Raw genomic sequence first — 24,754 nt, 5'->3', positions numbered from 1 at the left:
TCCTGGTGGGTGAGATTACACAGCTGTCATGGCAAGTCTTGAGGTCTGATGCAATGTTATGGCAAATTAACATTATATTCACCAATGATTCACCTCATCTGTAAATGTCTTCAAGCCTGAAATACAATTTGAACTATATTTGTACTATTGTATTTGTACTATTTTTGCTCCCTCTCTGTTCCCTCTCTGTTCCCTCCCTGCTCCCTCTCTGCTCCCTCCCTGCTCTCTCCTTGTTCCCTCTTTGCTCCCTCTCTGTTCTCTCCCTGTTCCCTCCCTGTTCCCTCTCTGTTCCCTCCCTGCTCCCTCTGTTCTCGCCCTGTTCCCTCCCTGCTCCTTCTCTGTTCCCTCCCTGCTCCCTCTGTTCTCTCCCTGTTCCCTCTCTGTTCTCGCCCTGTTCCCTCCCTGCTCCCTCTGTTCCCTCCCTGCTCCCTCTGTTCTCTCCCTGTTCCCTCTCTGTTCTCTCCCTGTTCCCTCCCTGCTCCCTCCAAGGACCTGGTACTGAACACAGGTCAAAATGAGAACAAGACACAGCCAGGAGTATTTGACCATTTTACATTTACTTTGTTAAAGTTGTACATCAGAGCATCGATAATTGCAGTACTCATCTAATCACACATACAGAAAACATCATAACAGCAATTTGGAAAGAGCAGTTTTAATAGGATTCTAGTGGCTTGAACTATGACGCTGAGAAGAGCAGTTTCACAACACAATAATTCCTAGAAAATTTGTTTAAGCAATATTCTGTTGTCATTGTTGAACATTTTGTTGCTGTTTTGGGTTTTGGAGGTAATCCACAGGTTGTTACATCATGTCTAATGCAAGCGACTACAATGGGGCTTCCTTATATTTCTTCCTGTATACAGATAATAACAAAACAGCTCTTCTCAAGACAAAAGTGCACCTTTTCCACAAGCAAAGAATCTAAAATTATAGCGAGTCATTTTCAGAAATCAAAAGGAAAGAAGAAACATAAAGCTACATTTAGTGTTCTTGTGCCAAATGTTACAGACAATAAATATGAGTGTGTATGACACATTGAGATTTCATGCAGCTTCACACAACCATGATTACAAAGAGATATGGTATGAGACCAGTTTTGTTTTTTTGTACATAACAGCACTGTACAGCAGGTGGCGCACACTCCAGTAGGCACTCACTTCCCCAGGAAGATCTGCTCGGTTCTACTTTTGGGAACATTAGCTATAAAAGGAAATCATATCAGAAATATCCTTGTGCTGGGCACTGGGTTTACAGTCCAGGGTTGGTCTCTGTTCATGGTTTCCATGTTTTATTTAACATGGATCATTGCTGTATTTTTGTTTCAGGTGCATAGTTCACTTTTTTCACAGCAAGAACAAATAAGAAAAGGCATGGATGAACTTCACAGAAACAATAGTGCCTTCTGACTGTATGTGATATTGGAAACTAAATTTCCTTTTCTATTAATTTAGCAAAGTAAATACAAATAAGACAATTGAGTACAATTTTAAAACTCAAATCCTCAAGAATGATGACAATTGAGGGAACCATTACCCTTATCTTAAACTTAGCATGAGGCTAACCCTCACATGACACTAACCTTTGCATGAGGCTAACCTTAGCATTAGCATGAGCCTAACCTGAGTATTAGCATGAGGCTAACCCTCAAATGAGTCTAACCTTAGCATGAGGCAAAACCTCTCATGAGACTAATCCTTGCAAGAGACTAACCCTCACATGAAGCTAACCCTCTCATGAACCTAACACCAGGGTGACCAGAGGTCCTCTTTTCCTGGACATGTCCTCTTTTTGAGCCAAAAATATGTCTTGATGGAATTTCACAAACGTCTTGGATTTTGTTTTACTCGAGCTTACGTAGAATTTCGAGAAGCGTTTTATTCATAAACTAGTGCCCACCGTATTTGCATATTCAGATCCCTCCTCCCCGAGGTGTCCTCTTTTTCACCATCACTGATCTAGTCAGCCTACCTAACACATGAGGCTAAACCTAGCATAAGGTTATCCCTAACATGAGCATTTCATAGATAATTTCATAGCCCAGTAGGCAGAACCACAAGTTAGCTTCCAATGTATTTGTGTAAGATATGTGTTTTTAATGCCTTGGGTTACTGGTTGTTACGATCTGGATAACAGCAGAACTGCGAGGTGAGAACCCCTGGCCTGAACAGTAACCGACACACTGACTGCAGGTCTGTCACTTTAAATGATTCACCATCACTCAGATGCAGAGGTTATGCTTCCTTCAGCGAGCATTTGCCACAGGCGGCCACAAATGAGCCTTATCAAAGAATTTGTTTTCGCTGGACCATATCCAAATATTGAGGTGAGGTGAGTATGGAAGAGTGGGTGATTTACATAGCAAATAGCAATGCAAACAATAATTACCTCAAATGTGATGCACAGCAAATTGTAGTGCAAACATCAATGACCTCAAACATGATGAACTTCAGGAGTTCTGACTTTTTTCTTTACTTTTTTGTTATGGGAACTTTGAGTAATTCAGGAATGGCTGACTAAATCACCTTTCCTTCCTAATAAATTACCATGATCTATTAGTAAGAGATAATCTAAAGTTATTTATCAGTGCAAGATAGGTTACTATACCTTTGGTCAGCAGTATTGTATTTAAATAGTTGAACTGAATATTTTGGGCAAACAACACTATAAAACATTGAATGCTTATGACTATATGGGTTACAGTCATGCTCAAACACAGCGGATTCTTTATATTAAAACTTTATCACTTGGTTTCTCAGTGTTTCTGACCTGCATTCTGATAAGATGGAGTCATTCTGAATCTTCTCAGAAGCATCATCCATATGATGTGTGTGTCTGGGCTATCGCTCTTTGCCTGGGTTTCCAGTACTCTCACATCTTGCAAATACACAAATTAACAGCAGAAACCAGTTTAAAAAACCAGTTCAAATCTATGCACCAGTTGTTCTCTGATGGTACAATCTCTGGTCCTACAAAAGACATTCCCAAAAGACACAATACTATGAAGATTGTCAGTTATCATACATAGATAAAAATAAAAATTAACAACATTGTTCCAAATTGAGAACTAGACCTATCTAGTTATAAACCTGGATGTTTACCTGGAGATTTGTACAGATGAGCCTGCTATAGCTAAAATAATCATAATAAATTTTTGACTTTTCAGTCGAAAATGAGAAACTTCTCCAATATCCTCTTGTTTGAGACAAGGTTACATCTATGAATGTCTTACCAGTACTCTGAATGCGATCAATAAGAAGTTAGCGCACATGTAACACTACCATTATACAAACAACTCACACTGTAGAACAAAACAGGATTGTGACATTCAGACATGTATTAACAAAACACTAGCTACACTCTGCCCACATAAAAACACCTACTGTATTGAAAATGCCATTTTGTACACTTTACACTATATGTACAGCACCTGTATTTATACATGCACAGGACTCATTTGGGGATCTGTTGGGGTAGCATTGTACGACCCCTGAGCTGTAGTGCGGCCTACCCAGAGGGAGCAGAGACAGACGGTAAGAACAGGGGGGGAGGAGACCAGCTCTTTCTACAGAGGCTTTGGCGCCACCATGTGGCTGATAATGTCTATAAGATTCTCCAGGCCCCAGAGGTAGCCGTCCTCCCGGGTGCCCTCCTCCCAGGCAGTCTGGTGGTTCAGGGTCTGGCCCTCAGGAAGAGGAGTGGTTTTGCCAAAGTCAATCATCCACACTTGTGCCTGCTCGCGCTTGTCATGGACAAAGAGAAGAGAGCTGCCAATCACCTGAACACAAGAGAGGAGAGCAACATCAGGGTTACACGCCCGCGCGAGGTCAGGCTAGGTCGAGCTCCGTAAACAAGCATAGTGCTGCATACCTCGTGTGTCTTGAAAAACGGCGACATTTGCAGAGTGTCCCTGAGTTCTTTCAGCCGAGTGAGATAGGAATTCTGCACAAACAGAAACAAAGTTGGCAAAGATTAATGAATGTGGACACATTGGCCACAGATTATATACTAGGATAGACAGTTTAGATATATATTCTATAAATATATAAGTGCAATATGTAGAACATTTCAGGTCTGCAGAATGTATTGAACAAATGCTATATGCAGAAATTACCAAAAAGAGAGACATTCTAGGTAACTGATAATACTAACAATACATTCATTCTATAAAGACAAATCTTTACATATTTATAATCTACATATCTTCTAACCCGAACCTACTTTTATTAAATAAAGCACTTTATCACCTCTACAGTATAGCAGCAAGAGAAAGCCGGCTATCACAAAGGATAAGATCACAGTGTTCAATAACAAGGCAATGATGAACAGGGTTAGTGTTAACACACAGATGCACACTCACCAGGATATTTAAATTTCCTTTGACAAAGTCATAGAATGCTTCTGTGACTTGCTCACGACTCTTTGTCTTTTTAAAATCTCTGTTCACTGTTCCATCTTCCTTCTATGGGAAGGCAAGAAAATAGCACGTTAGACACACATAGGTGTTAAGAGAATACTTTTAACGATGGATTAACACAAAACACTGTAGAAACTTCCTCACAATAAAACATTTAAGGACACTTTATTTTTTTTAGTATTCTTGGCAATAAAAAAGTTGGACTATGAAAGCTAGACATAGTTCTTAAATCTCCAAGGCAGTGTCATCCCTAGACTCAGATCAAACCTGCAATTCAGGCCTGACCTACAGCCATAATATGGACACTAAGTTCACATCCAGAGACATAACAACAGCTGCCTGTTCTCCAAACTCTCACTCAGTATGCAACAGTTTCCGAGGGCAGCCTCTGATACCATGACAACAGAGGGGGTGGGTGAGAGAGGGAGGGAGAGGGAGAGAGAGAGAGAGAGAGAGAGAGAGAGAGAGAGAAGTAGGCCCTAGCCTTCTATGGACATTCTTGGCTTTATGCAAGTGGAAACTCTGAGAGGAGAACCCTCCTATTTTTTTCCACTGACCACAGTGGGAGCTCCTACTTAATGAAGACATATTTTTGGAAAACCACACAACAGACCAAACATGGTAACCCTAATCCTCTCTTTCCCAATTTAATATAATGTAAGCCTAGTTTAGTTGAGTTCACTGGGTAGTTCCAAGTATTTTTGACATATTCCTATGAGGTTGCATTTTGCTTAGAAACAGCCAGAGTGAGTGTGAGTGAAGGGGGGTGGGGGTGGTGCTGTCGTGAACAGATGTCCTGTTCAATGGAGGTGCCACCACCAGCCTTGCTGCATCACACACACACTGACCACAAACAGCTTCCGCCCTGTAACTCCAAACCAGTAATCCTGTTACACTAACCCTAACCCAGACCGGTTATCCTGTTACACTAACCCTAACCCAGACCGGTTATCCTGTTACACTAACCCTAACCCAGACCGGTTATCCTATTACACTAACCCAAACCCAGTCCAGTTATCCTGCTACACTAACTCTAACCCAGACCAGATATCCTGTTACACTAACCATAACCCAGACCGCTTATCCTGTTGCACGAACCCAAACCCAGACTGGTTATCCTGTTACACTAACCCAAACCCAAACCTGTTATTCTGTTAGATAATTAGGATACTGATATGGCACAGCAGTCATTCAATGTATCACTTATAATTTTACTTCGTGCCTCCTTGTTTATAGTTCACAGAAGTTTAGTTTAAGAAACAAATTGTCATGGTACAGCCCCGGACCCCTTCGGGCGTGTGCAGATGTAGTGTGGTTCTATATATTTACTTCTGTGGGTGTGGTTGTTTGTGTAAGTGTTCACTCGTCGAATTAGTCTAATGTGCTACACGCGGTGCTCGATGTGTGTTAAGTATATATTGTGTGTGTTAGTCGTGTCCCGTGCTCGTCTTTAAGTCTACAGTCATGCTTGTTACGTGTCTGCTACCTTTGTAGCTGGTTGTTAATAAATGTGGTAATTCTGGAGAGTGGATCAGTATCTGCCCCTATTCCTCGCCCGTTACACAAATTAGTGTCAATTATTATTCTGATGATATGCCACTGCAAAACCCTGCCCCCAAAAAGATCACATGGTTTGTGGACCGTGTATTCCTAAAGTACAGATTAAATAACATGAATTTACAGACTAAATTACAGATACAGCAGCTTCTATCATTATCATTATCATAGCAGAATAAATCTGCTGTTTGTTGTTTCCTTAGGAAAAGTATAAATATAAAGAGTCTGCTTACTACTCTTGAACAGATCACCCTGGAAAACCTAAAAAATTTTACACCTAGTTTTTTATTTGAATACAGAAGTAAGAGACACTTGAGACTTTAGCTGAGTGGAGCTGGTGTGACTGAAGCAGGTATGAACGTCGACTGCCAGTGTCACCTTGATTCCCTCGATGCGGAAGCCCAGTGTAGCGGTGGAACTGATGGTCTCCCTCCACTGCATGTAGCGAGGTTTAGTGACTGCTTTCTGCTCATGTTCCACAGGAGTGGGAGCTTCGGGATCCACCTCGATCATCTTCTGGTACATATCGGTCCTGAGAGCAGGCTTCCTCCTGGCCTTCAACAGCTCCTCCTCCAGATATGTCCTGGGAGGGGAAAACGCATTAAGCTCCTTTTTCTGAGGCAGCAGCAGATTACAAACTGCACATTGAGATGCAGCTTTTAACATTTTTGCTGTAATTGACAGAACAGCAAATCAATTAGTGCATTTAAATGCGCTGACCTAATTCAATTCACTACGTACATTGACATAATGTTGGTTTTAAAGTTCCAATAAAAACATTCTCAGACAGGAACCTGAATGTAATCTATTTTCTAATGAGAAATATGTCCAGTAGCTCTATACGTCTGCATTTTGAACAGGCCGGTGGACATTCCGTTAAGATCCCACCCATCTGGCCCTGTCTGCAGACTCTGAGCCATGTTCCAGCAAAGCTTACAGGATCACCTGGAATACTACTGGGAACGGCAAAGTGGGACAGAATTCTTAGCCCCACAATTCATAGTCATCAAAAACACACCACGACTGTCCAGAGGGAAGGACAGGCAAGGAGTAAAAATTGGGACTGTCAATGTTACATTTGTTACTTCATTAAGTATGTGGGATATTAAGTGATAATGCATTGCAGATACTACAGAGAGCTGAGAATGTTCTCAACAGCACAGTATTTACTCAAATGTGATCTACTTAAATTCTCTATTTACTCTGAATGTTTTGGTCTGCAGACGACATTATACTCCCATTAAAAAAACATCTACAGTGCTAACAGACACAGCAGAACTCATAACTTAAGATCAAACTAAAGAGAAAGTACATCTCCTCAGGGCGTTATTATCTATTAAAATCACCTTCGTCTTTTATACACTTTCAATGTCAGTGACATTTTTTGTTTCACTTGTGCAAACAGCACAGAATTGTTCTCCTGTGTGCCACCAACCTCACACCCATCTTGCAGTCCATGACACAAGGCAGGTCAAATTCTGCCAGCAGGTCATCCATCTGGTTGTATTTCTCGCCGTCCTTCTCTACGTCACCATGGTAGGCTGGCACGTATGGTCTGAGCTCATCCTTCATCAGCCGGTCGAGACAGCGCTGTTCACACTCACAGTGCTTCTTCAGGATACGCCCGTTGGCCCCTGCCTTGAAACTGCCTGCAAGACACGCAGAGAAGAGGGTTGGGGTTAGGATTAGAGGTTAATGGTAGGGTTAGGGTTGGAGGTTAATGTTAGGGTTAGGATTAGAGGTTAATGGTAGGGTTAGGGTTGGAGGTTAATGTTAGGGTTAGGATTAGAGGTTAATGGTAGGGTTAGGGTTAGAGGTTAATGTTAGGGTTAGGATTAGAGGTTAATGGTTAGGGTTAGGATTAGAGGTTAATGGTAGGGTTAGGGTTAGAGGTTAATGTTAGGGTTAGGTTTTGGCATTAAGTTAGGGCTAGGGTTTGAGGTTAGGGTTAACAGTTAATGCTAGTCTCAGGGCTTAAAAGTCAAGAGGTTGGTGTTAGGGTTACTGGTAGTGTTAGAGCTTTAGGGTTAGGGTTAGGGCTAGGGGTTGTTGTTACTCCTAGTGCTAGGGACACTTTAACCCTAACCCTAGCTTTGCATTGCCTAGTCAAGGTGTGCTAGGCTGAGTGAACAAGTGTGCTAGGAGTGTCAGGTGCACCTGCATGCCCTGCCAGCTGGATCCAGGGGTACTTCTTCTTGAAGGACATCATGAAGGGTGACCACTGCACAACGTTCTTGATCTTCTTCCATGATTTATGCTGTTCAGTGACACAACAACAGGTGTTTCATTTTAAAATAACAGCTTGAGAAAAAAATAAGGGAACATAAGCATTTAGTCTAGGGACTCTGATGCAAGGTCATTTTCCTATCTTAGACTAACCACAACCAGAGATGTGCACTCTAACCACACTGTCGGAAAATAACCAAAGATGTTTTTTGCATGTATTTGACCATCCCTTCTGTTTTGTCTAACCTAGTCCTCATAAGTGACGGCTGCCAAATGACTAATAAAATGTACAAAGCCATTACGAAGTTAGCATAATTACTCCAATACACACCATTCACTAGTATAGTGTTCAGTAATAAACCCAAATGTGTTATGTCAAAGTAACAAATGTTTTTGAAGAGTTCACCTCGAACGTGTCGAAAAGCTTCAAATAGAAGAGAGTATGCAAAAAAAGCCCAAGATGAGAACACATATCCAACAGCTGATATTACACACTTTCATTCTCCACTACTGTTAATGAACATAGAGTTAATCCTGGATACATTTTCACCCAGAACACCATCTCAACCCTCCTTGCCTATTTTGACATACTCACAGCTGGAAATGCTGTTTCCCACTCACACACAAAGAGAATTAGCTGCACCATGTTACTCCATTGTCCTTTGAGTTGCTGACAGCGCTCTTTATCACTTCTTACTGCCATGACTAGACTCTACTTCAGTCTCTTCAGAGGCATAAGGAGGTTCCCCTGGAGACGAGGAAAGTCCTTCAGTCCCAGCTGGACACACTATACTCAGGCATACTAACCCAGACTAACCCAGACTAACACTGATTAACCCAGATTAACCCAGACTAACCCAGACTAATCCAGATTAACCCACAGAGACAAATACAGCAACTAAAGATGCCAGGATCGATCGGCTATGTGTCGGTATTGCGCACAAACAAAACGGGAGCAGTGCTCCGGTGAAGAACCCGGACCAAGTCAGATAAACACAGACAAGACAACAGAAAAATCACCAATGGATTCCTTGTCTGCCATACACAGTGAAATACTGGAGGAAAGCTCGGCGGTCCAGGAGTCCGATCACATCCCAGGTGCACTGCTCTTTCGAGGGCTACCGTTCCACGGAGCAACACAGCACTACAGTAGTGATTCCCACTCTTGCCAAAGCCTCCCAGCCTGCCTCTCTGCACCAGGAACAAGTGTGGACAGTGAAAGATTGTTTAGCCACTCTAGTCGCTTCAATTACACTGACTGAGAAAAGGAACAGACTACTGTCATCCCAGAAAGCTGAAATATTCATGTTAAATGTTATTACTGGTAAATATGCCTTCAAAGCTCAACATTAAGAAGCGGTAATTCCATTGGACAAATGGGACTGTCCCCTCCTAAATCAGGCCCAGTTGTTTAATTTCAAAGTTTCCATATTTTATATAGCTACTTCAAGACATGTGACAACTGCACGATTTCAGTGTGGCTATGCAGACATTTGTTTAATTGACAGTTTTTGTCATTTAAAATTCAATATCTGCATTTAATGGTTACAGTTTTTTGTTTATAATAACCCAGAGTCTGCGTTTAATGACTGCAGTTTTGACTGCATCTATTTCATTTTCTTTTTTCATTTTTTAATTAATTAATGGTCTAAATTTAGGGTTACAATATTGGTGATATTTATTTGATTTTCTATATTTAGTGCTAATTTACAAATAATTTATAACGTTTGTACTCTGTTCCATCTGAGATAAATATTGAAATAAACAAGTTTCATGTTTTGCTCATGCTAAAAATGGCATGTAGCCCAAAATGGCTATCAGCTGATCACAGTGAAAAGTGATCGGCAATTGGAACTGGCCTCAAAAATGCTGAGCATTAAACAAATACAGCAACACAAAACAAATACAACAACACAAAACTATACAGTAACACTAAGCAGTACAGAAACATTAAAATCCTACACAATTCATGATGAAGTAAGTTAACATAACAGATTTTTAGACTGTGTTTGTGATGCTTTTGTTTTATTTTGTCATTTCGGACAGACCAAATGCTTTAAAATATAATCTTTTAAAAAGAGACCTGTCAACAATACAGCTGCATTTTAGCCATCAAACATTGTTGAGAAACTGAGCTATGTAGAAACTATAAACATTCATGTTTTTTTGGTGTTTTTTTTACAATCACATGACAGTTCTACTGTTCGGGAAAAGTGGAAACTCAGCCTTATATTTTGGTCTGCTCATCTTGTTGCTATATACCTTAACCTGCCATAGATGCTTCTGCTCCCTTGTTTGCTCAGGTAGAGACCTACAAAGTAAAATCAAACCACTGTGTTTACCTGAATCTCTCTGGTGATCAGGATTATTGATGTGGCAAGAAAACGTAATGCCAGCAGAAGCAGACTCCAAAGATGTGAGGCAAACGATGTCATGGTGAGAACAGTCGGGTGACACTGTGTCCTGAAACACACCACTGGGATGTTGGGTTAGGAAGGGCCAGTCAAAGCTGTTGGGTTAGGAAGGGCCAGTCAAAGCTGTTGCTCATTTGTTTGCTTTGCAGAAGAGCATTAAAAAACAATCAGGCCAATGCAAATGAAGGGGCACAGTGGCCATGTATGGACTATTTGGGACTGCATGGATTATATGGGACTGTATGGACTATACGGGATTATATGGATTATACGGGACTGCATGGACTATACGGGACTGCATGGACTATATGGGACTGCATGGATTATACGGGACTGCATGGACTATACAGGACTGCATGGACTATATGGGACTGTATGGAATATATGGGACTGCATGGACTATACGGGACTGCATGGACTATATGAGACTGTATGGACTATACAGGACTGTATGGACTATACCGGACTGCATGGACTATACGGGACTGCATGGACTATACGAGACTGTATGGACTATATGAGACTGTATGGACTATACAGGACTGCATGGACTATATGAGACTGTATGGACTATACGGGACTGTATGGACTATACGGGACTGCATGGACTATACGAGACTGTATGGACTATATGAGACTGTATGGACTATATGAGACTGTATGGACTATACGGGACTGCATGGACTATATGGGACTGTATGAACTATACAGGACTGTATGGACTATACGGGACTGCATGGACTATACGGGACTGCATGGACTATATGAGACTGTATGGACTATACAGGACTGTATGGACTATACCGGACTGCATGGACTATACGGGACTGCATGGACTATATGGGACTGCATGGACTATATGGGACTGTATGGACTATAGGGGACTGCATGGACTATACGGGACTGTATGGACTATAGGGGACTGCATGGACTATACGGTACTGTATGGAATATATGGGACTGCATGGACTATACGGGACTGCATGGACTATATGAGACTGTATGGACTATACAGGACTGTATGGACTATACCGGACTGCATGGACTATACGGGACTGCATGGACTATACGAGACTGTATGGACTATATGAGACTGTATGGACTATACAGGACTGCATGGACTATATGGGACTGTATGAACTATACAGGACTGTATGGACTGTATTTGACAAATACAGTAATACCCTGAAATTCGTAGGTTTTACTTTCCAAGACCCTTTGTGAATTTTGAAAATGCGCAAATTTTGGACAGACAGCTAACAAAGGCCTAGAAAGACTTCATATGTTAACTGTCACGTTGAGGACCCCGGCCCCTCCCTTTTGGGTGTGTGTAAACATTGTCCACATGCTCTGTCTGCGTTTTCGGAACTCCGTGGTGATAGCTTTGTTGTGTGAATAATGTGTCTCACCTGTGAATCGTCTCGTAATCACATGGGGCTAATGTGGTCTGTCTATTTAATGTGCGCTCGCGCAGTGTCCTGTGCTCGTCGTTGTCTAAGTTTACACGTTTGTGTGTGTGTAAGAAGTGTTTGTTGCTCGTGCGCTATTGCGCAATCTATGTCAATAAACGAAGTGACGTCAGTCGAGAGGATTCCGTGTCTCATCCTTCGTGACAGCCCGAACGTCACAGAACGACGAGCCGACCAGAGACACCAGGACCATGCCGGGCTACGCAACCCGGCCGAAGAAGGCAACTCGCCCGAGTATGCGGCGTCACCGCGCTTCGTCCTCCCCCCCGCGCCGCGACTCTACGCCAACTCTGGCGCAGCTGAAGCAGGACCCCGAGTGCGCCTACCTACTGTGCGCGGCTCGGGAGACCTCCATACCAGAGTTGGCGGAGGAGTACCGCAAGACAGCGGCGCGGGTGTGGCAAGAGTGACACTCCGCGCCTCCACGGGAGCTCTCGCCCATACGGGTTAACGTCCCCGAGCTATACGGGACAGGGACGACACCAAAGGACGAGCTCGAGGGGGACTCCTCCCCGCGCCACAAGATCGGACCCACGCAGGAGCAGCTGGAGACAGACCCAGTCTGTGCATCCCTGCTGCGACAGGCGCGGGTGCACCACGACCCCGAGGCGGCGGAGAAGCTCCGCCAGGAGGCGGTGCGGCTTTGGAGGGAGTACAACCCCTCTACATCCAGGGAGCCCTCACCCCTGCGGATAGGCTCCTTCGCGCTCTGCGGGGTGGAAAGGACCCCCGAGAGTGAGTTTGGGGAGGGGGATTCCTCAGGCGAGGAGGAGGAGCAAGAGGACGAGGAGGAAGCTTACCCTCCGTCGTTATACGACGCCTCCACGGTGGACTACGGGGAAGAGGAGGAGGAGGAGGAGTCCGAGGAAGAGGACTACCTCCCTCCGCCCGTAGGTCCCTCTACCACCGTGGAGGAAGGCGAGGAGCAAGAGTATGGCGAGGAGGAGTACCCCCCGTCGGAGTGCTCTGCTTACCCCGAGGAGGACGGTGGGGAGGAAGAGGAAAACGGGGGTTACCCTCCGTCCGAGGGCTCCTTTACCGAGGAGGAGAGCCCTCCCCCCTCGGAACTGTCAGTCGAGACGGTGAAGAGGGGGAGGAGTCCAGAGGCGGGCTCATCCCCCGAGCGCTCCCCAGCCAGCGACATGGACTGTTCCCGGGGTGGCAGCTGGGGGCAGCCCATGAGCTGGAGCCGTGGCAGTGAGGAGGAGATGGAAGCGGAGGAAGCCACTCCCACTGCCAGGTCCGGAGGGAGATCCTCGGGCGAGGATGGTTTCCCGTATGGCCCACCGAGGGGTGGGACCAACCGCGCTGCACCTGGCGCGTCGGCCAACCGCGCTGCACCTGGCGCGTCGGCCAACCACGCTGCACCTGGCGCGTCGGCCAACCGCGCTGCACCTGGCGCGTCGGCCAACCGCGCTGCACCTGGCGCGTTCGCCAGCCGCGCTGCGCCCGGTGGAGGGTTTGCAGCAAGGGCAGGAGGAGCACCGCCCATCGCAGCGCCTGCAGCACCAGTGGCTCCCGATCTCACTCCCCTCATCGCTCTCCTCCTGGCGCGCAGCCTGGCGCCTGTTTCGTGTGTGTGTGTGCCAGTGTTCGTCAGTCTTCCCGTGTGTATTCCTAACCCATTTTTCCCATTCGTTCCTCTATGTGTCAATGTGCCTGTGTGCGTGTTTGTGAATGTCCCGTGTAACGTGTCTAACGTCTTTTCCCCTATGTTCCCAGGGAGGGTGTTCTAGGCGGTCCGTGGCGGACGCTTCCCCGAGGGCAGTCACCTCCCAGACGCAGGACTGAGCGTGTCGGATCCGCCCATCGCCGTGGGTTCGGGGCACTCGGTCCTGTTGGCACCCCGGGACGGGTAGTGCCCTTGGAGGGGGCGTCTGTCACGTTGAGGACCCCGGCCCCTCCCTTTTGGGCGTGTGTAAACGTTGTCCACGTGCTCTGTCTGCGTTTTCGGAACTCCGTGGTGATAGCTTTGTTGTGTGAATAATGTGTCTCACCTGTGAATCGTCTCGTAATCACATGGGGCTAATGTGGTCTGTCTATTTAATGTGCGCTCGCGCAGTGTCCTGTGCTCGTCGTTGTCTAAGTTTACACGTTTGTGTGTGTGTAAGAAGTGTTTGTTGCTCGTGCGCTATTGCGCAATCTATGTCAATAAACGAAGTGACGTCAGTCGAGAGGATTCCGTGTCTCATCCTTCGTGACAGCCCGAACGTCACATTAACTACTAAATATGTTCTCAAAACACTTCAGGTTCATTAAAAAATGTATGGTATAATTCATTTTACCCTTTAAAATTATACAGGTAAAAGTAAACATATACAGTAAGCCATCTGCCATTTTGTGCCCGTCCACGGCGTCTCTGAAATGCTAAACTCATTGTCTATGAGGCATTGAATGCTATGCCATAATTTCCTGTGTGTACAATAAAATTAGAATAAACTCAACTCTCTTGTGAGCTCATTTTCTATGAGATCCATTTTCTTTGCTTACAACAGAGTATCCCTCTCTCTCTCTCTCTCTCTCTCTCTCTCTCTCTCTCTCTTTCTCTCTCTCTCTCTCTCTCTCTCCCTCAGGCAGGTATGTACTATACATACATTACAAATACATTAAATGTTCAGGTAATAAAGAATACAGTACAATACTGTACACAGTAAAAAAAGATACACAGTACTAAAATGTATGTACAGGGTTGAAGGTGTGTTCTGATTGGCTACATTCACGCAAGCACATTCATCCATCTACGGATTACATCTGCTGGACCCGCAGATTTTAGGTGTTAGATTCCAAGGAAAAAATGTGCGAATTTGTGAAGCTTTAGATTCAGAAGCTCAAATGTTTGGGGTATTACTGTATTAATGCATACTGTACTACTGTACTTGATCATACAGAGGATGTATTAGACAAATACTTGATCTTCAGTATCAGTTACCAGAAATGTACACCAGATGCAGACAAAAGTTGTGTCTGCTTAAAAACACAAAATTAAAAACGCTTTAAACCATCCTGAAGGTACACTTCCATGCTAAACACTATAAATAAGACAGGAAGTGTACATAAGACAGGAAGTGTAAGACAGGCTGACTGTTATTTTCTGAGGTGATGTCATCTCCCCATTCTGACATCATGAGGCTCAAACAGTGGCAGACCAATGGCCAACAGAACAATGGCCAACAGACCAATGGCCAACAGAAGACTGGGCATTTTCCCCCTTTTCACATAACAAAAACCAAAAACCTTTTTACACCACATGTGTGAAATGATTTATTATTGCTCTTTAGCTTTCTGAATTAGTAGTCATGAATGGAAATCATTGAAGAAACAACATATTTTATCATACGTCATGTGCAAAATACATTGTATACAATGTTTTTTTGGATTCTTTACACAGGACAGCTTGTATTCATTCTAGTTTACTGTTGTATTCCTCTAGTATTATACCATACTGCGTGTGTCTAACGGTTAAAATTATCCAATTATTGATCCAATTATGATACTGAAATTGAAAAAAACAAGCTTCTGATCTTTGGTTATTAAAATGTACATTTAATGTTTGGTAGAGATGTTGGTCTGGTTAACTAATTTGCACACACCTAACTACGTATGTCAGCTAATTAGTGCATCATATATCTCTTACTAATATGTCATAACATTGATAAATAGTATTTATGTATAATAGTATTCATGTACAAGTAGCATTGGTCAAATAACTAAAGGTGAGCTTCCTTTTTTCTGTTGATATGAGCATTATCTCATAACCACAAAAGTTTCCGATGCCTGCGAGTACTCTGGGAGACACTAGCCTGAGGTTAGAGTAGAAATGTGCATGCAACACCCAAAAAGGCTTTTTTTCATTTTGCAGTGCATCACTAACCATTTCAACTTTTTGTTCTTCAAGAATTGTTTCTGAAGCCTTACTAGTTAACAGCCATAGTGTAACATAGCTCCTCGGAATCAAGCACTAAAGTTGACAGTGGATAAAAATAGTAAAAAGAGTCTGTCAGAGTTGAATTTAAAACGGTCTTCCTTTGGGAACCGCTGGAGACATCAAATGTCCCCGAGGACGTTTCTGTACGTGACGGTCAGTGAGGCTCTGGAGCCCAAAGCCCACGGGCTGTCCTACACAGCTGTCACCAGCCTTTGGGGCTGTTGAAGCAGAAGACGGAAGAGGTTGGGAGAGGTTGCACCGTATCGTGTGGAGTGCAGCGGGTGCACTGGGTCATGCCATTGTTCTGATAAACACTCTGCAAGCTCCATCAGGCACAAGGAAGACATGGTGCTGTTTCGCAGAGACCCCCTTCAACCACACTTGCACTGTTAAAGTTTCCACTGAGCACCACTGCCAGAGGAAGTGGCTTCTAACCCTTGAGAGGAACCTCTCAGTGAAGACAGGAAAGCACCAGCCCATGGTGACAAGAATTTCCACATCTGTGACCGATGTGTAGCAAACGTAGAGATCCTCAGAGAACTACATTTATGTCTGCCCCAAAGCCACATCCTAACCACCTTATTGCTGGACTCAAGTAACGGTGACCATTAAGTTTGATTAAGTTTAATTACTCCTGGTGCACATAATATGAGAGCTAACATCATTCTGCAGCAGTGCTGCGTAGTCCTGGATGTGAGTTAGATCATCACAGAGCTCAGATGCACAACTGCAGCAGTTTGGGTACTCTGAGACACCTTGTCTCTCATATTACAGGATGTTACAGTGTGTGAGAACTGGTGACATACTAACCCTAAAATAATGCTAATGCTAAACATAAAATTACTGCTCAAAACTATTGTCTTGGAGTGGCACAAGGACGACAGGCTGTACATTAAAGATGCCACTTCAATGACAGCAGCAGTGGAAATTTCATGGTTATCAAAGTAGCATCTCAGCACTCATTACAGGACTTCAGTTTCTTCTCCTAACCATGTATTGTCAGAAGGCAATCAACAAGCATAGACTTATTCACTCTAAATTAACATTATTACCTGTGCCAGGGTGTGACAAGTAATGCATGGCAATAGGGTGAAAAAAAAACAGGTTGAGAAATAAAAAATAAAAAACAAAAGGGCTGGTGAACTTCCTGTGAGTTGTGTATGGAGCAGAGCTAGAGTTAGAGTTAGGGTAACATAGCAGATCTGTAGCAGAGCTGTGAGTTGCGTATGGAGGAGGAGGAATAGGGCTAGGCTAGTCTCTAGCAGACTAGGCTTAGGGTTAAGGTTAGGGCTAGGGTTAGGCTTACATAGAAGGTTTCTGGCAGGGTTAGGATTAGGGGTTAGGGTTAGAGGTTAGGGATTAGGGATACATAGCAGGTCTCTAGTAGACTAGGCTTAGGGTTAAGGTTAGGGCTAGGGTTAGGCTTACATAGAAGGTTTCTGGCAGGGTTAGGATTAGGGGTTAGGGTTAGAGGTTAGGGATTAGGGATTAGGGTTACATAGCAGGTCTCTAGCAGAGCTGCTGCAGTGAAGAAGCCCAGCTGTTTGAAGCAGGCATGCCTTGACGTCAGCCGGTCGCCAGGCAACCGTCAACCACAGGGGTGTTACATTTTCCATTGCTAGTAGTTTTCAGATCCTCCAACAAAAACAACTTGCAGTCGCGCTGTGCACTCTGGGATTGGGGGGGGCTGGTATTAAGAGAGCTGGAGAACTGTAATAATGAGATGAGTAAAGACGTTCTGCTTTCACCCCTGAGAACACTGTCAACGCAACGTTTACTAGGCCACACAAACTACCAAAATACTGTTCCCAAAAGTGAAATTATGGAATCTAAATGACCTTTGCAAAGTAAATACTAATACTGCATTTGTTGAGGTGCCATTATGACAGTTCACAAATAAATGCCATGAGAGGACTTGTCTCGGGTTTGGACAGGTTAGAGGAAGTGATCTTACGTCCTCATCCAGGACACAATCTTTAGACCAGACAAAAGTCTGTTAGTACCAGCATTCAATTCTCTCATTCATCATGCTGGGTTTTATTCTCATTTAGGCTGTGCACCTGTAATGGAGAATTATGCACAGCACACAGACTGCACACAGACTGCACACAGACTGCACACAGACTGCACCCTGCTCAGCACAGCTTCCCCGTTCTGTTGCTCACTGACGCAGACAGGCCCAGACGTGCTTTATGCAGGGTGCAAACCTTCACAAAGCCCTGCGACAGGAAAGAGCACACGTTTTGCACCACAGACAAGAAAAAACAGTGAAAACAGCAAATTCAGTGCTAAAGCTTAGTCACACAGACTGTTCCTGTTGATGAAAGATGACAGTAACAATGACACACTAATATCAAGACTATAGAGGATTAAAGAAATATACTGGTTTGAAACATTAAAACTGCGATTAAACTTTTACGGTGCTAAACATTAATTTAACAAATCTTGCTTTATTGTTTTAGAATAGTCATGCATGATTTAAAATACTGCCATATTTAATACATATCTTTGGTGCTGATTAGCTAAGACCTTTTACCATTTATAGCAAATTTAGCTCAACTTTATGCACTTGCAAAACATTTAGCTGAGGCTGGACTGAGCTCAATATATTAAAAATGGCACAAGTATTTTAAACGAGGTCCTCAGCGTATTTCCTTGGGCTCTGCTTGACAGGCGTCACAACAAGTAACCACAAACCTCTAGTGCTCATCTGCAAATACACATACGCACACACACGCGTGCACTGTGAGGGCTATTCCCTCGTCTTACTGTTACAGAAGTCGGAGACACCATTACTTTATGCCCGCTAACAACTTTAAAGCAGCCCACAGGGACTGTGAAACACAGTTTTTCCTCTTTAACACACTAGACTCTCTTCCCATCTAGCGAAGGCAATTTATAGATTTGAAACACAACAATTGCAGAAAGTCCTGACAGAGAAGTTTAAAACAGTGATGTACGACATAAGTGTTGCAGTCAGTAATACAGTAAATTGTACAGACTCTACCAGATGTGTTCTAAAAGGGAATAGAAAACTTCACAAACTGAATATATTTGACCTTATTTGACCGTAATCACTCTATGTGGCTTTTATATGTAATAAAATGACGGATCTCCTTTAAGAAAGAGGTCTGATATTGAATGGTTTGGATTATGGTGTATGTATAATACAATAATCCACAGGCCTATGAACATGCCTGTCCAGGCACAGTAACCCACAGGCATATGAACATACCTGTCCAGGTACATTCCACAGAGACACCTGCACAGCTTAAGGGGAACATTCAACAAGATCAGCACTCTCTTTACCTCCCTTCCCTGTCTCTCTCTCTCTCTCTCTGTCTCTCTCTCTCTCTCTCTCTCTCTCTCTCTCTCTCTCCCTTGCAAATAAGCAAGAGGAAGAAAATGACACATTTAATTAAGTAGCTCTGTGTTATAGACGAGGACTAAAGGACTCCAAACAACCATGTAATGAAAGTAGAAACTTATCTATAGAAAATAACAGATCTATAACACATCTATAACACATCTATAAGGGATCTATAACACATCTATAATAGCTCTATATACTGTTTCAGTGTAATATTCAATATTTGTGCCCCTTTTTTTTACTTCATCAAAACTTTCAATATACACCTACACTGGTCAGTTAACAAAATCAACCCTTTTAATTTTAATTAACTTCTATATAGCATTTAATATTTATCCAATAGATTTTTATTCCTTCAACATTCAACATAACCATAATTCTGGTGTAAAGGCAAGCCCAGTGGAAAGTTTTCTGGGTCACTTATTTGACCAAACCCACTGATAACACCAGTTTTTTCACCAGTCAATTTTCCGAAGCCCCAGAGAAACCCACAAAAACAGAAACCACATTGCCAACGGTCATGTAAATAGAGAAAAAACACATATGTAAGGGTATATAATACAACCCATAGCTCAGAATGCACACTGAATATCTTACTGTACAAATTCCTTCACTTTAGTAGGAGATCTTGGAAAATTAGTGTGTGCTGTGTATTCTAACGATTGTTTTGAGTAAACAGCTAACAGCTTTTACAAGCTAACCAGATTGTGGAAGATTTCCTTTGAACCATTTTACCTACACATTTCTCTGGGAAAATGAAGCTTTTTCAGATCAGCTATGAATGAGCTCTGAACACACCTAAGAGATTTAATGAACCAAACATTCCCTAGTGGCCCTGGTCTCCCTGGTCATGGCTAAAACATCAGAGCTCATGGCTAAAACATCAGAGTTCATGGCTAAAACAACAGAAGCAACATTTCAGCCACATATACTCTAAAAATGTGGCCATCAAGACATGCCTTGGAGTCTACACACTGAACAGTATGAGCTCAGGAGTGATGACAATACTTCACACAATCAACGTACAGGGTTACTAAAGTCTGTACTGCCTTCTAACCCTGTTTTATAGGACAGGTCCTAAAGATCTCAGTGGATGTAGTTCAGCTACTTGATGATTTTTGGCTAATTACCTATAAAATAAGTAATGTGTGACTCAGATCCACTTGTTAACCTTGTATTGAGCTATTTGTTCATGCATCTGCCTTTGTGCTCCACTTAAAGTGCTGCCAGTGTAACAGGACAGAAGTGCCTTTGTATGTGAGAATGTCAAGTGTTACTCAAGGAGAATACTGATGGGGGGAACAGGAGAAGCAGAAACTGTGCAGATGAACCAGAGGCTTCTGTCTAGCATTTAATGGAGAAATTGATTTCAAATATTTTAGCTTTGAGGGCGACCACACATAAAATGTAGGTAGATGTTCATTGTTATAAGGAAATTACGTGATGGTATGATCGACGCCTCATAGAGACTCATCAACCCTGCTTACTCTGCACAATCCTCAACAGAGCATACGAGACTGTATATGTTACAGGACTGTAACAGGAGTGTATATGTGCGGACTGTAACATGACTGTATATATGTAACAGGACTGTAACAGATGGTATATGTATTACTGGATGGCCTATATGTTACCGGACTAACAGGACTGCATATATTTTACAAGACTCTAACAGGACTGTATATACATTACAGGACTGTAAAAGGACGAAGAACAACAACCAAGCTGGACTCACCGCTTTTTGTTGTGTCTGCAGGAAGGCTGGGGTGCGTTCTGGGTCACTGGAAATATCGTCCTCGGATTCCTCCCAGGAGGAGGAAAAGCCCGCGGAAGAAGCTGATGAGGAGGAGAGCTTGCGCAACCCAGCTCGAGAGGGTTGCGGGCTCACCTCAGGTTCCTCGGGTTCCTGTACCTCTCCACTGGCCTCAATGCCGTGGTCGGTCACTATGACGGCCGGGATAATGGCCACCTCCACGCAGCTCCTCTCCTCCACCCGCGGCTGCACTTCTATCAGTTGAACGTTCACTGGGTGCGTCCCGGCCAATGTGTCCACTTGCTCCGGGGTGGCTGGTGAGATGTCCGTCTCTCCTGAGATGCAGGACAGCTTGTCGGCTTGACTCCCTGAGACACCGTCCTCCACATTCGGACTACCCATGTTGCTTTCTTCTCCACCACCTTCACTCCCACTACATTTCTTTCCATTATGCAGCACTTTCGGGATTCCAGTAAAGTGGTCCTGACTCTGAGAGTCCATCAGGTTCAAGTCAGGAAGCAGGTGAGTGTTGTCCAGGTGAGGGCAGGGGTCACGGCTTGGGCTGCACCTTCTGTGAGGTCGAGGGCTGTGCTGGGATTCCCTGCTGTGAGCCTGAGCCGAGATGTGTGCCTCAAACAGGTTCACCACCTTATTCACTTCCACGTTCTGGAGCTCCACGCTGCGTTGGAGCTGCTCAGCTGCACGCTGCTCACTCTCCTCGTGCTCCTCACCCAGGCCAGAGCAGCTCAGCCGCCGCACCCTGTTCCCCACATTCTCCCCCAGCAGGTCGGGTGGACGGCATGGCGAATGCACCCTTGGGCTGCCAGGTGGGAAAACAAAAGCGGTCCCAGAAGAGCCAGGGCTCAAGCTGGCAGGACTGTAGGGACAGTAGGTGGTGCGGTCGGGCACAGGCAGCACGGGCCTCCCAGTCCGAGATGTCCTCTTATCAGCCAGGTTATTGGAGTTCATCATGATCAAGCTGTTCAGGGCATAAGCAGCCATAGTAACGGGCTGGTTCTGTCCATATGTGCTCCCATTTAGGACCACTCATCCACACAGCCCTCTGGAGCCAACCACCAGGAGGCAGGGCGGCAAAGCCCAGTCCTCGTCTTTCCTTCAGTTATGATGTTCCACGAATCCACACATGGGGCAAACCACTAAAGGCAAAACAAGGATGTTAAAGTTATGCAGGACATAGTAAAATTACAAACGTGCTTCAGAGGCAATGTGGCAATTAAAGGAGTGTCGAGATCAAATATAGAAGAGTAAACACTATAAGAACACAAAATATTGTTGACATTAGATGTTGGCTAACTGTAAAATCATCATTTATAAGGGTGTATCAGCTTATACATTGGGCTTTGGATTCCCAACATAAAAATAATGACAAATGCACGTCAAATGAGCCTGTAAAGAATAAAGACTTAATGCCAAAATAGTAAATCCTCTACCAAAAGACCATTGGAAACTTCTATCAACCCACCTAAACAGCAAATCATCCTCTGCAAAAAATTTAATCAGCCCCTATGTGACACCTTAGGTAATCCACCACATTTATATGATACTCTAGGTAATCCACATTTATATGATACTCTAGGTAATCCACCACATTTGTATGATACTCTAGGTAATCCACCACATTTATATGATACTCTAGGTAATCCACCACATTTGTATGATACTCTAGGTAATCCACCATATTTACATGATACTCTAGGTAATCCTCCACACATGTAAGGCACTCTAGATAATCCACTACACATATATGATACTCTACATAGTCCACCACACACGGGCAGCTTTAAGTGGTCCAAACAAAATAGCTTTTTTGCCAAAATACATGACAACCTATTGAACCTCAAGTCTATCAGGCATCCTTCCAAAAGGTTCAAGAAGCTGAAAACATATTAGGCTGTTTCTCCTAAGTAAGTTTTCTTAAAAACTATGAGGACAACTCCACCCACAACACCTTCAAAAGTGAAGTTATGGGGTTGCTTTAAGTTTTGTTTGGTTGTTTTGTTTTAATGATCTCAATGAAATTTGATTAAGTGTAAACATTGTGGAAACTTATCTATGATGATTAACTCCCGACACACTTGGAAACTTTTTTTCTTTTAGACCATAATTCAACCTCACTCTGTTTTAGATCATGCGGTTCACCCTCATTCTGTTTTAGACCATACAATTCAACCTCATTCTGTTTTTTGATTATAACATTTAGCCTCGTTCAAACCACACATTTCATGCTTATTTCGAAGGACACAGCATGTCCACAGAGCATTAAGTCATTAGTTAAATCATTCGTTTTTGCATGAACGATATTTTACGGCTACACACTAATATCTGAGCCACCACTGGCCAGATACATGATTCTCTGCCTCTTCCACCTTAGACTACAAACCAAACTGATCACAAACCTGCACATATCCATAATCTGACATCAGCATCTGGAACCCCAGCAAGGAGTAAATCTGAAAACAAGGTAAAATACATCAGTGGTCAAAAATTCTCATCTCACCTACAAAGCATTCTGGCCTATCAGTCTAAGTTCTAGTATCAACCAGACGATCCATGCTTATATCTTATATCAGTAAAACTGACTGACTATCCACGTAAAATGCTTATCACACATGTTTACAGACTGCTGCAAATGGACCTGTTTGCTATAGTTTTTTTCCATTTTGATCCTGCTCCACAAAGAATGAGAATCTGACAACATAATCTGCTTCCTAACACCTTCAAAGAGAAGACAGTGGCAGACAAGATATCAGTACAATCAACAAATATCAGTTAAGCATCTGTACATAACTTTGGTAAGGGAACCCCTACACAGAGCGCGAGAGCGATAAACACGTGGCGACATTGTTACGAAGTAACTTCACCAAAGTAGATACACACGAACATGAATGAAGTGGCTTAGATATATTCATTTCAAAAACAAATAATATTAGTAAAAGTTAAGATCAATAACGTGTGCATAAATTGGCAATAAGAATATAACACAACATAATGGACGATATTTACTGATGCAGTTTAAAACAAGTTCTTAGTACGTTCCGCAGATGTTTCCGTGGTAAAACAGTAAGAACTGTTTGTAGTATTTCGCATAAGTCTATAAGAATTAGACTATTACATTGTCATGATGCTTCTATTAGTATTTATATTTCTAAAGTCTCGTCGGCTTCATAGACATTTTTCAACATGGGCGTGACAAAAGAACCTCATTAATAACAACCCATTTCTTTCTCAAATGGTGGCCAAAAGTAAAATTATTGTTCCATAAGAAGAACACAGAAGTTGGACGACGTACCCCGTGCTGGTGTGTGTAATCATAGTTCGCGGTGGGCGAAGCCGCCGTCGTTACTCGGTGTTGTACAATCTCTGTCCAATCCAAAAATCGTTACGAATAAAGACTTCTCCTCAGTCGGCGCCAAAATGAGAGACTTGCAGCAGAGTTATATTGCCTGAAGTCGTCAAAATGTAGTTTAGACCAGCAGGTCTGTAGCTGTGGTGTGTACTCTTCAGCAGTTTGACTCGAGTAGTCGGCTGTTTGTTTAATGTACAAAAGACAGGAAGGAAGTCAAACTGACAGTCGTCCTGAACTGGAACAGTCGGCGTCCTCC

General features: G+C 43.4%; 1 protein-coding gene across 2 annotated transcripts; it reads right to left on the bottom strand.

Annotated features, from left to right (window-relative positions):
- Positions 1-535: 535 nt before the first annotated feature.
- On the bottom strand, positions 536-24,754 carry itpkb (inositol-trisphosphate 3-kinase B). 2 transcript variants are annotated; one of them, XM_077017265.1, is made up of 9 exons: positions 24,442-24,754; positions 23,549-23,602; positions 21,114-22,288; positions 8,132-8,231; positions 7,410-7,623; positions 6,353-6,557; positions 4,361-4,462; positions 3,871-3,942; positions 536-3,778 (listed from the first exon to the last, which is right to left on the bottom strand). In XM_077017265.1, the coding sequence occupies exons 3-9, from the start codon at positions 22,131-22,133 to the stop codon at positions 3,566-3,568; spliced, it is 1,926 nt and encodes a 641-aa protein (XP_076873380.1). In that variant the 5' UTR covers positions 22,134-22,288; positions 23,549-23,602; positions 24,442-24,754; the 3' UTR covers positions 536-3,565. The 2 variants fall into 2 exon arrangements, with proteins under 2 accessions (XP_076873380.1, XP_076873381.1); XM_077017266.1 differs by lacking the exon at positions 23,549-23,602.

This window comes from Brachyhypopomus gauderio, chromosome 9 (genome assembly GCF_052324685.1).
Source record: "Brachyhypopomus gauderio isolate BG-103 chromosome 9, BGAUD_0.2, whole genome shotgun sequence".
In the NCBI taxonomy this organism is placed as follows: Eukaryota; Metazoa; Chordata; class Actinopteri; order Gymnotiformes; family Hypopomidae; genus Brachyhypopomus; species Brachyhypopomus gauderio.
Note: the sequence above shows the minus strand (reverse complement) of the source record. Positions and strands in the feature narration are given on the sequence as shown.